This window comes from Antrostomus carolinensis, unplaced genomic scaffold, assembly GCF_000700745.2.
Source record: "Antrostomus carolinensis isolate BGI_N321 unplaced genomic scaffold, ASM70074v2 scaffold12324, whole genome shotgun sequence".
Taxonomy (NCBI): domain Eukaryota; kingdom Metazoa; phylum Chordata; class Aves; order Caprimulgiformes; family Caprimulgidae; genus Antrostomus; species Antrostomus carolinensis.
In genome coordinates this window covers 6,453-18,044 of record NW_010308739.1, presented here as the reverse complement: position 1 = coordinate 18,044, position 11,592 = coordinate 6,453, and the positions used below count along the sequence as shown (strand labels likewise).

Genomic DNA, 11,592 nt, shown 5'->3' with positions numbered 1-11,592 from the left:
GCGGGGTCCCTCTGCCCCCCGGTCTGCGGGCGCTCCGGGGCGGCGGGGGCCGGGCCGTGCTTGGGGGGCGGACCGGAGGGCTCCCCCAGTGCCTCAGCCCTGCTGGGACCAGTGCTCCCAGTCATCGTGCCTCCTGGGAGGCCCGCACGAGTACGGTGGACGTGGAGACCGGATCCTCATCGATCACAGCCTGAGGCCCCGCTCCCTGATACTCTATTTATGAATTTTTGTAGCACACTTGTTCAGAATTTGGGGTTATTTTACACGCTGGGAGGTAAATAAATCCCCACCGAGGCCTCTGTGCTCAGTACCACCACCAGAGCCAGCCAGCGCAGCTCCGTCAGCCTCGTTTCCTGCCAGCGTGCGCCGGGGTGCAGCATTTCAGCACCCCAGTGAGTATGTGCCACTGTGTTCTCTCATGCTGAGAGATCTCTCCCTGCCTAAAGACCCGCCTTAGTGAAGGAAGAAACACTGGAGCTTCAGCACAGGAGAAATGATCACAGTTGAAAAGAGGAAAAAAATGTTTCAGCTGCACCCCCCCCTTGATACAAAACAGGAAATATTGGATAAGTTAAATTGCCAGCGGTAGAGGTTGAGCAGGGACTAAAGGCTCCTCACTCTCTCACGTGAAATGTAAAGTTTGAAAGAAGAACTGTAACTGCAGCCAGCTAACCTGTGAGATTGCCACACCAGACACGTGGAAAGGGAAAAAGGGTTGCCTTTTTCATCTACCATCCCTTTCTGTCTGTTGATGAGCACTATGGAGCAACAGATATGATTAAAAATGACCTGAAAATAGATGTTAAAATAAAAATTAATCTTGTCAAGGAATAAAAACCTTATTTTGTGGCGGTCTGCTAGCGCACTACCAGTCTAAAAATTTGATTTCAGAGTCTAGAAATAGTTGTGTTGTTCAGCAAGTCCTGCTGTAGCCTTCAGCTCAGGTGAGGATCTTGTGCCAGGAAGAACAGAACTGCTTTACAGATGGTAAGTAAATTTGAAAGGGAATTATTGGCAGTGATGACATTTTACATGTTCAAAGGATATAATCCAAAATACAAGTATCTGGGCGTTTGCTGTATTTGAGCAATGTCTAGATGGCACAGAAGTTCAAAGGAAAAATGATAGCTGTCAGAGAGCTGGGGATCTGGTTTGATTTAATTCCTACTGAGCACTGAAATAGAAATTGAAGTAAAGAGAGGTTAGGTTGTTCAAAAATACATAAAAATGAATGGAGTTGTTTCCTATTAAATGGGCTTTTGTCAATGGATGGGGAGTTTTTTCTCATTGGACTAGTGAAATAAGTGCTGATAAAAATTTAGCTTTCTGTACCGCCACAAAAGTTGCAGTGCTGTGTGATGCCACACTCAGTGCAGTCAGTCTATCGCGAAGAACAAGCAAAAAAAATCCTCTTAGGAGGTCCCTCTTGTCATTAAAAAGAGCTGAATTTGTTTCAGCTTCTGATAAAAATCTCTTAAATGGAATGCCAGGCCATACTGGAACACCAGGCCACCTCTCCACTTTTCTTCTTGTAGGTGGGGAACTACCTGCGTATGTTTCGGGGTTCCCTGTACAAGAGATACCCCTCGCTCTGGAGGCGACTGGCCACAGTGGAAGAAAGGAAGAAGATAGTGGCCTCTTCACATGGTGAGAGGATGAGTAAACATTCCTAGTAATGTTTATCTGAAATTTTGCCTTGAAAACCAGTCTGTGGTGATTCAGAACCCCCTTTAGGGCTGTGCGAAACGCTTCAGCTGCCCCAGTGAGGGAGCAGTCTGCAGCGGTGGCACTGGTAGCCCCTGGTTCAGCCTAGCAACAAACATCAACTGATGAAAAATGTTCTAAAATCGAAACACCCAGCATGGCTTTCCTGGGGTTGGCTGCATTCATCACCAAGCAAAAGCCACGTCTCAAAATCAATACTGTATTTCAGAAGAGACTTTTACAGACAGAGGGGCATTTTTGTCCCTTTTGTCATACAGGCAGGAATGGTGCAAGGATGCCCCATGGAAAATGTGGCATCATCTCTGCTGAACTTTGCATTTTGCAGGGACTGAATGCTGATGCCTCGTGGAATTTGTTGTGGTGTGTTGCCACTGATGTGACTGTCACAGTGGGAATATAGCTGCCTCGGTATTATTTTTGGTGGGAGACTGGTAACAAGCAGCAAAATTTCCCAGCAAGGTGACTCGCTGTACACTCTAGACTAAAACATAATAAAAATAAATGGTTCATTCTGGACTTATGTCTCCTTCCTCCAAGCATCCTACTGACCTTTTGCTTTCTTTTCTTTTTTTTTCCTTCCCCCAACAGAAAATCAGCGATCTCACAGTCCCAGACGATGTAAGTCTTTATCTGCCTGTTATTCTTAGCTGTGCTAGAGGAAGAATCTCTATTGTGACCTTTGGTGCTATTACAATTTATATTAATGTCTAATCCTCTTCCTCTGATCTCTCCCTGTGGTCGCCCTTATTGCACATCCTGATCACATTCTCAACTCTTCTTTCTCACAACCTTAGCGAGACTCTCAAGTGCAGATGGTCTTGGTAATTCAGCAAGAGCTGTCCTGAGGTTTCTCCTCCTTCCCCAAGTCTTACCAGCTTTCCTATTGATCATTGCTTCTCTATTCCCAATCTGTAAGTCCCCTGAGGATGGATTGTTTTCTGGGCTTTTTCTCCCAGAAGGCTGTGGAAGAGATTTTACATCATTTTCACAGATGTAGGTGTGCAGAGCTAAACCATGTGATTGCAAATGGCAACTCAGGGTAGGAAAGAATTGGTTTTTTCTTCCTCTCCTTAAGTAAAAGTACATTAAATTAAAAGTTTACCTAATAATTATGAGGATTTAATGACTTTTTTTTTCCCCCTGAAGTTCTGTTTTTGTAACATTCACTTCCTTCTTAAGTAAATTTCATAACAGAAATGACCAGAGTCTATAAGTAAGTTGCACCCTGGAAGAATGAGGCTCACCCAGTGGTAGTACGTGAGGGAAGCTCATGTAATTCTAACCCTCTCTGTGTCTTGTCTCCTAGTACAAATGGCAGATGTTTTTAATAGAGTATCAGCAGGGCAGCTCTACAAAATAGAGATGCTTATGCCTTTTGCAAATCTTTGCTTTATCGCTATGCAACCGTTCCAAGGTGTCATCTTGCTTTTGTCTTTAGAACTGTATTTCTTCTCTAGGCTTTGTGGTGAGGATTGCCATGTATTAACTAAGACATTCCACCCCTGCTCCAAGGAAATCATTTATTCCTGCTGCTGTTTAGATGGATGTCAAAACCAGATTCTATTTCTTTAGGGGCAGGCACTGTGGCTGGGATCCCAGTCACTCCAGTGCAAGTACTTGTCCTGGTTTTTAGCTGGGACAGAGCTGGGTTCAGTGCTAGCCCAGTGAAACCACCACAGTACTCTACCCCAGTAGCAGAGCAGCCTGCTGTGTGAGGGAGAGTGGAGGCTTCTGGCAGCTCAGAAATGACAGTGGAAAGCTTTGCTGTCTCCATTTATCCCTTGTGTACAAAACACCATGTCAAAACCTGTCTCAAAAATTAAATGTCTACGAGAAGATAAATGAAGCCCACAGGACTTTTGGGGCACAGGCTCATACCACTGGGTAACCTGGTTTAGTCCCTCGTGCAGCCTCAGGGAGGGCTTTTCACTATGCAGCCTGTTAATGGCACACTGCTATGTAGTACTTTTCCATGTTAATTGTTGGCATCTTTCCTGGCAATAGATCACGGTTATACAACTTTAGCCACTAGTGTGACGCTGTTAAAGGCCTCTGAAGTGGAAGAGATCTTGGATGGAAATGATGAGAAGTATAAGGCAGTGTCTATCAGCACAGAACCTCCCACCTACCTCAGGTAACCAGCGGCGGAGAGGGCCAAGATTAGAACGGAGCTGCCTGGAAGATGTCAGCTTGGGCAGGAAGCATAAGAAATGGCATGAACCTGGGCTGTTGTGCAGGGAGGTGCTTCCCAGTCTGTGCTAACAGACATTTGCACTGTTGGGCAAGTGAAGGTCTGCAGAGCGTAAGGATTGGGTTACTGCCCACATACAACAGGAAGAAAAACATAAGTGTTTGATGATACAGCTCTTTTAGCAATTACTGCATTCCAGCTGTAACAGATGTTTTGCAGAACACACTCTCTGCACGTACTGTCTTCTGGAGACAGTGCATTTATCAGCAGTCTCTTTGTAGAAAATCCAAATATGAACCTGGTATTTATAATGGTGCACCTGGATTCATACCTGCTGAATTGTGAGCTGGAGAATGGGCTTCTCAGAGGCTAATGTGGAACAAGAGTGTTGAGGGTTCCAGAATAAAGTAGCAGGAGCTCATAATAGGATTTAAAGGTTAAAATTTTATCATTCCTTAAGTAGTAGCAGTGGTGCTGAGGGTCTGCAGTGTAACATACAGTCTCCTTCTTCAGAGAACAGAAGGCAAAGAGGAACAACCAGTGGGTGCCAACCCTGCCCAACAGCTCTCATCACCTGGATGCGGTGCCGTGCTCAACAACCATTAACAGAAATCGCATGGGCAGGGATAAGAAGAGGACGTTCCCTCTGTGGTAAGACAGCTCCCTGTTTCTGAAAAGTGGAACCTGTTACCAACACAGGGTAGTGCTGACATGTTAGTGTTGTGATTCATCTCTGGCAAAAGACCTACATGTTGCTAATTTGGAGGTTCTAAGTTAAACTGTATGTCTTGAGGCTCTTCCTTACAGGGACCAACCAAAGCTCAGAAAGGAGACTTTCTTTTTGTCAGGAAAGTGGTTCATTCTTTTCCTGATGAGTTCCTTCTACTTTCTGCTGATTTGCTGAGCAGTTGTTATTTGAGAATCCTGCAAACCCTCTCTGTGAAGGACAGGCTGTCTTTCACTGACATATTCCAGTAACTGATCTAATTTATTCAATGGAAAATACTGCTGTTGCTCATGATTAACTTTTATTTTCCATTACTATAGTTCAGGAAGCCAAGATAAAATGTAATCCTGGGAAGCTTCCTTGTTTGATTTGCAGGAGTGTGTTACGATAGGTGCAGGAGAAGGTGATAAACTGGTATTGGTGGCCGTAGCCCTGTAAGCTCGTGTTGAGGAGTCTGTAAAGACTGATCAGGGAGCTGGAGTGGGGGGGTCGCTTCCAACAAACATTGCCTTGCCCCTAGGGGTGCCTGATGCCTCCTGTGCTGATTGCATATACCACGCTGTTCTCTTTGTATTAGCTTTGATGACCATGACCCAGCAGTGATCCATGAGAATGCATCCCAGCCAGAGGTTCTGGTGCCAATCAGACTTGATATGGAAATTGATGGGCAGAAACTCAGAGATGCCTTTACGTGGAACATGAATGGTATGTAGGAAGGAGAGTTTCGTGAGCTGGAGAGATACAATTGTATCCCCCACCGAACAGGAAAAGAGAAGGGGCATGAGAGTGCATGTCCTTGCCCTGTATACAGAGTGTTACAGCTCTCTGGCTTTGGACTGTCTTCAGCTCTGGTGTCTCTTAGCGAATGCTGCTTCCATGGGTTGCAGTCATTCCTGTGCACGTGTAATCTGAAGGGGTTAACTGGCATATTCTCCTGAACCAGTTCATCAGCTCAGCAGTCTGAGACTGCTCTGTTAGCTGAGGTACCTTGAATACCAACCAGTTAATGTGTATGGCTTCTTTTTGTGTGTGGCTTGTTAGACCATAGCTATGTTGTCTCCATGGAGCAACTAAAGGTGGCTGTAAGTCCCTGTGTCAGTGTGCACATCCTCACAAACCTGATACAAAGCAAAAGGTGATGTGTTTGGGATTCCCTTTGACACACTGTGGGATTATTTTTGTGCATTTCTTAAGTGGCAGACGTTGATTTATAAGAAAGTTAACAGTGTCTCTTCATTCTTGTTCTGTATCAGAAAAGCTCATGACCCCAGAAATGTTCTCTGAGATTCTTTGCGATGACCTGGATTTGAATCCTCTGACTTTTGTCCCTGCTATTGCCTCTGCCATCCGACAACAGATTGAGTCCTACCCAACTGACAGCATCCTAGAGGATCAGTCAGACCAACGAGTTATTATTAAGGTAATACAGGAAGTCAGTAGAATAAGAGCTGAACCATTTGTGTTTCTCTGGTTATGTTATAGGGGGGGCAAGAGCACAAAGGCTTCCCTCAGAGCAAAGGAGCTCTTAATTCCAGTCCTGCGTCCAAACTGCATTTTGTCCTTTGTATTGAGAACAGAACCAAGGTGGCAGGTAACTAAACACTTAAGTGCCAGCCTCTGAGGTGACGAAATAGTTCAATGAAAGCATTGTCGAGTCCTTTTGGAAGAACTGAACCTTGCTGAGCAAAGCTGAATTGTCTTCCTGCTACTGGAATTGAGAGTTCAGTTAAGGAGCTCTGCAGATGCACTGAACTAGGAGTTACCTCTCCGCTTCTCTTCTCCAGCCTCTGCCTCCTCAGTTAAATTACCTTGGATAAACTGTTGTGAGAGTGGAAACAAATGACCTGTTTCTTCCCTTGTCTCCAGCTAAACATCCACGTAGGGAACATCTCCCTTGTAGACCAGTTTGAATGGGACATGTCAGAGAAGGAGAATTCACCAGAGAAGTTTGCCTTGAAGCTGTGCTCAGAGCTTGGCCTGGGGGGGGAGTTTGTCACTACTATTGCCTACAGCATCCGGGGACAGCTGAGTTGGCATCAGAAGACGTACGCCTTCAGGTACAGAGCTGTCATGTTCCTGGTGTGGGTGTGTGTTTGTACTTTGTGAGCATTGCATCAATGAATCTTGGAAGAGCTGGCCTGATGCAGAGAGTTTCCTTTGAAACTGGTCCCTGTGGCTTGCACCCGTTCTGTGCTCCTTACAACTTTTTGTGTTTGTGCTCAAGTATCTTTTCCTGTTGGGTGTAATACATTCCAGGACCAGATATTGATGAAATGTCAGCTTTTGCCACAGAATGAAAGGCTGTTGTAATTAACAGTGACCAGATACCTCGTGTCTCCCTCTTCTAATGTACACTAATGCTGAGCCCCAGATGCATTTCTGTTTTGTTGGCTTGGCCTGACTTGCCCCATCCACTGTCTCAAGCTTTGATGTTGTGAACTAAGACTGATTCAAACTGTAGCTGCCTGCCCTGGCTGATGTTAAAATTGGCTTCATCATAGTCCCTTCTCACAGCTGGAATGCAGCAGTGTCAGGTTTGATTAGTCAGCTTTGTGACTTGTCTCCTCCTGGTAATTGTTTCCAGTTGTGCTGTGCAGCATTCTGTGGTGAGTTACTGCACTGATGTTATCCTCAGCATGCTGCTGAGTCTGCAGGCTGTATATGTCCCTTAATGTGTGCTGGGAGGCTTTTTGACCTCGGGTCACGGTGACAGTCGAGGAAGTTTGAGAGTTCAGCAAATCATGTATTTGCAGAGGTGAGGGAATGGTGCTGTTGACACCAGTTTTGTAGAGGTCAGTTCAGGGAAGCAGGATGACCTCCCTGGGCAGCAAAGGGAAACATGCCCAGCCCTGTCCTGCCTTAGGGAGAGGACAATGAGAGTTGGTGTGGGGGTAAGCTAGGAGGAGCTGGAGGCTGTGGGGCAGCTGCTGCTGCTGCAGTGAGCTCTGCTCCTCACTCTTCCCCATCCAAAAGTTTCCTGTCTTGTCAACCTTCTGCTGCCTGCTTGGAAAATGGGCACTGATCTGCTCTGGATTATTTGCTCTTCCACTAGTCTCACTCTGCTTCCTCCAGAGGTTATTTTCATCCTGAAAATCTTCCACAGCAACTACTTGGTTCTAGAATGATCCCCAGAGTGGTTCATATTAGAGAATGAAAGAGACTCTTTACCATTTCTATTAATAAATTTCATACCTCTAGTGTTAAACTCTTCTACTGAAACTGTTAGTTTGTGTGTCCATCCCACTGACGTCTCTTCTTATGGAGATGGGGAAGTGAATTCTTCCTTTCCATCCACACCAGCTGACTGATACTTGCAGCTTCATACTGTTCTCTCTAAAAACAGGTATGTGGCCATGGTTACTGCCGAGTGCTTCCTTTTAAGGGCCAGTTCAAACAGGCAGATTTAAAGCCTTCTTTAGACCGTTGCAGTATTGCAACAGGAGAATCAAAAACTAGGAAGGGAACCCCAACAGAACAAAGTTCATAGACACGAGCTGTTCAGGGAGGAATAAACCATCTAATTTAAACCTTGTATTGTGTCATAGTACAAACATGCCCCCCTCTTCCCTTTTTTCTTCCAGCAAAGGAGTACTTTTGAAACCTTACAGTGATTAATGATATTTGGGTTCTGTGGTTGGTTAGTTCCTGAATTCCCAAACCACAGGAGTGGTGGTTGCTCCAGAGTCATTCCACTGATGTAAGGAAAGGGTCTGCTTTAGATGTATCAAAAGAACCTTAATATCTCCAGGGACTAGGGGTTTGAGAAGTCATATGCCTCTTAATCATCTGAGGGAGAGGTGAAACTGTCTTTTAGTTGATGAAAGCCAGGGCAGTTCTTTCAGCTGGCCTGCTTTGTACAAAACAAGGAGAGCCTGAAGGTCCAGTGGAAGGGGCAGGACTGGAAGCAGGCAGGTAGCTGGTGCTTGTGGGATTTCCAGGGGGATGGTGTGCTGTGATGTTTCACACCTTGGTACTGAGTGTTTGAAGTGGCAGCACGCAGCACTTTGTAGCCAGAGGTTTGCCATTGAGACACATGATGGCACAGATGCTCTCACACACCAAACCCACGTGCCTGAGCAGTTACCCTTCCCAAGGATGTTTCCCTGCCCTGTTGGCATGCCCGGGACACTACTGCCAGGGGCCTGGACCCTGCCAGAGGGAGTGTCCTGCTCTGCTGGGAATCCTGCAGCTGCCAGTGCGTCTCAGTCATCCTGCCAGCAGCACTGTCCTCTTGATCAGAAAATAACAGTGGAGGGGGAGCTGCCTTACTTTGGAGGTTGGGAGATGGAGGATTTTTTCAGTTTATCTCTGATTCTTGGCTATAGCAGTGCAGTATCTGAGTTGCTATTAAGTTATGCACGTGAGGCTGGCTTTCTAACCCCCATTTAATTCTAATGGGTGTTCAGTGTTAAGCATGGTAAATGAGATTGAGACCACACTGTCCAGTCAAAAAAGCCAGTTTAGATCTAGCATTTAGTCTGGGATGTGTGTCAGTCTGGGGCTGAGATGAAATTCCTAGTTTTGAGTGTTGCTTAGTGGACATTAGCAATACTGGAAGTAGACTGGACTAAAGCTTCCCCCAGGATCAGATACCAAAGGCCCTGGATTAGTTTTTCATTGTAGCATTACTTTGAAGACTTGTTACTCTAGATGAATAACTTTGATGCAGATGATGTCTGTTCCCATGGCGATTAGCATTTGAGTTCCTTCCTGAGGGAATGAGAGGGCTGCCCAGGAGCACGGAAATCCTGCGCAGAGGGACATGTCCCTGGGGAGGGTGCCAGGTGTGTGCGCACACCTGCCGGAGGGCTCCTCACACACACACACACACACACACACTCACTTTGTGCAGCTCAGGCTGAGCCTCTCTCTAGAATTCAAAGCAAACATTTACATTCTGAGGCTCCTCTGTATTTATACTGGGCTTCCGCTCCACTGTCAATATTTGGGAAGCTGCTCCTGGTCAGTTCCTGTTGACTCTTACTGAAAAGTGGCTAGTGAAGCAGTAAATATTTTTGTGTGTGATTATACAGCTGGTGAGGGCAGACAGATCTCTTGAGGAACAGATCTTGTGATCTGGGACAGAGCTTGGTCTTTTGCTGCTTGTGCAGGGAGTAGCTACAGCCTCTGGTTGCAACAGCAGGTCCTAAAAGACTTCCCTTTCCATGGCAACTGGGAGACCAATGCTTGTTCCTCTACCAGGCTCCCAGAAAGGCAGACTTTTGCCAGGGAAGAGCTGGCAGAGGTGTGCTAGGCAAAGTGCAGCAAGGAAGTCAGAGTTGCAGAACAGCAGCGGTCCCTGCTCAGCTGCTGCTCTGGGAGAAGCACTCCCAGCCCTAATAAACTGGTATGAACTTTTCCTGTGCTTATTGGGTTTGAACAGTGTCAGCCAGTTACGTCATGGCCTTTGTGGGAGAGAACTGCATCAGCCACGGCTGCTTTGACAAACCCTTCTCTGGTGGTGAAAGGAGATGGTGGTGGCTGGTCTGCCAGAAACTTCAGGCTCCGCAAGGTTGTAACCATCAGCCCCTGGTGTACTTCTGGGAACTGGATGGTACTTGGTGGGGCTAAGGATGAATGCTTAAGCCTGAAACACTGTAAATGATGCTCCGTTGTCCTTGTGTCTTGCATCTGGGCTGGTAACCCAGAGGAGTGCTCTGGGACCACTGATGGATGTTGCTCTGTTGCCTTCTGCCCCGCCATGCAGTGAGAACCCTTTGCCGACTGTGGAGATTGCTATTCGAAACACGGGGGATGCTGACCAGTGGTGCCCTCTCCTGGAAACCCTCACAGATGCCGAGATGGAGAAGAAGATCAGAGACCAGGACAGAAATACAAGGTGCTGCCACTCGTTCAGACAGTTCTCCTTCTGGCCTGTCTCTAAGTTAAAAGCTTTGATGTTTGTCTTCTCTACTGAGAGCCAACTGGCAGGATTTCAAACTTGCACACCACAACAGAAACTCATATCCCTTTAGCTTCAGGATATTAAACTGTTATCACCTTGCTCCACAAACATTTAAATCTCTAAAATCTCTACTTTAACCATCTCCTGTTTGAAGCAAAGTTTCCTTTTTTCTTTTCTTTTTTTTCTTTTCCCTGGGCTCTCTGCTTGTGCAGGGGCACTTGTTTCTATAGGAAGACATTCATCAAAAACACTGGAGTTTCATGCACTGTTGTGCTACCTAGAACCCTGCCACAAGGCTTCCTTTTATGTGGGGTAGAGTGCTGTTTGAGGTAGGAACAGGCAGGCTCCCAGCTCCAACCTGACTGATGCCAACCTGTTGGGAGCACTGTTGTGAGTCCAGGAGGAGCTCTGCCTGACAGAGACCCGCTGAGCAGTGTTTGATAAGCAGTTGAGAGCACTTGCTCCTACTTGGTGAAATTGCTTGTGACATAGAAATGAACTGCTAGACTCTCTCCAAAAGATACTTTGTGGGAATGGTAAATGTGTTGGCTCAGCTCTTTCCCAGGATTTTTTTTTTTTTTAATTGCTGATTAACAGTTTCATAATTATTTTGCTTCTCAGCTTTGGTTGACTCAATAGTTTTCAGTAGCGATCGGCTCAATCCAAGTTAATGAGCAAAAGTGCCCTAAAAGCTGTTACTGAAAATAGCACCTTAGCCTTATCAACAGGGGCACTCTCAGGTGACCAAGGAACCCTGGCTAGGCAATAAACCTGTCTACAGAGCTCACAAAGCTGCAGCAGATTTTAATCAGACTTCCCACGACTGTAACACAGCACTTACTGTACCTCTTTTTCTCTCTCCTAGGCGCATGAGACGCTTGGCCAATACTGCTCCAGCCTGGTAATACTCCTGTTGTGACACTGGTGCTCTTCCTACAGACTTTATCCCTATTCCTCTCCCCAGATGGATCTAGGATTGGCAGGGGTCTTTGTCCCTGAAGGGAACACACATTCCACTTGCCAAGAGTTCCCAGTACTGCTGAC

At 46.2% G+C, this 11,592-nt stretch overlaps 1 protein-coding gene across 1 annotated transcript; it reads left to right on the top strand.

The window, feature by feature from the left end:
* The first annotated feature begins 1,539 nt into the window (after positions 1–1,539).
* Positions 1,540–11,592, top strand: SMARCB1 (SWI/SNF related BAF chromatin remodeling complex subunit B1). The gene is made up of 9 exons (XM_010165881.1): positions 1,540–1,647; positions 2,314–2,343; positions 3,730–3,859; positions 4,430–4,567; positions 5,221–5,348; positions 5,897–6,063; positions 6,510–6,700; positions 10,351–10,482; positions 11,414–11,592. The coding sequence occupies exons 1-9, from the start codon at positions 1,554–1,556 to the stop codon at positions 11,451–11,453; spliced, it is 1,050 nt and encodes a 349-aa protein (XP_010164183.1). The 5' UTR covers positions 1,540–1,553; the 3' UTR covers positions 11,454–11,592.

Coding starts and splice junctions, on each gene's coding strand:
- SMARCB1 (XM_010165881.1), top strand. CDS start 1,554: ATGTTTCGGGGTTCCCTGTACAAGAGATACCCCTCGCTCTGGAGGCGA. Junction 6,064..6,509: donor ACCAACGAGTTATTATTAAG/GTAATACAGGAA, acceptor CCTTGTCTCCAG/CTAAACATCCACGTAGGGAA. Junction 6,701..10,350: donor CAGAAGACGTACGCCTTCAG/GTACAGAGCTGT, acceptor CCCGCCATGCAG/TGAGAACCCTTTGCCGACTG.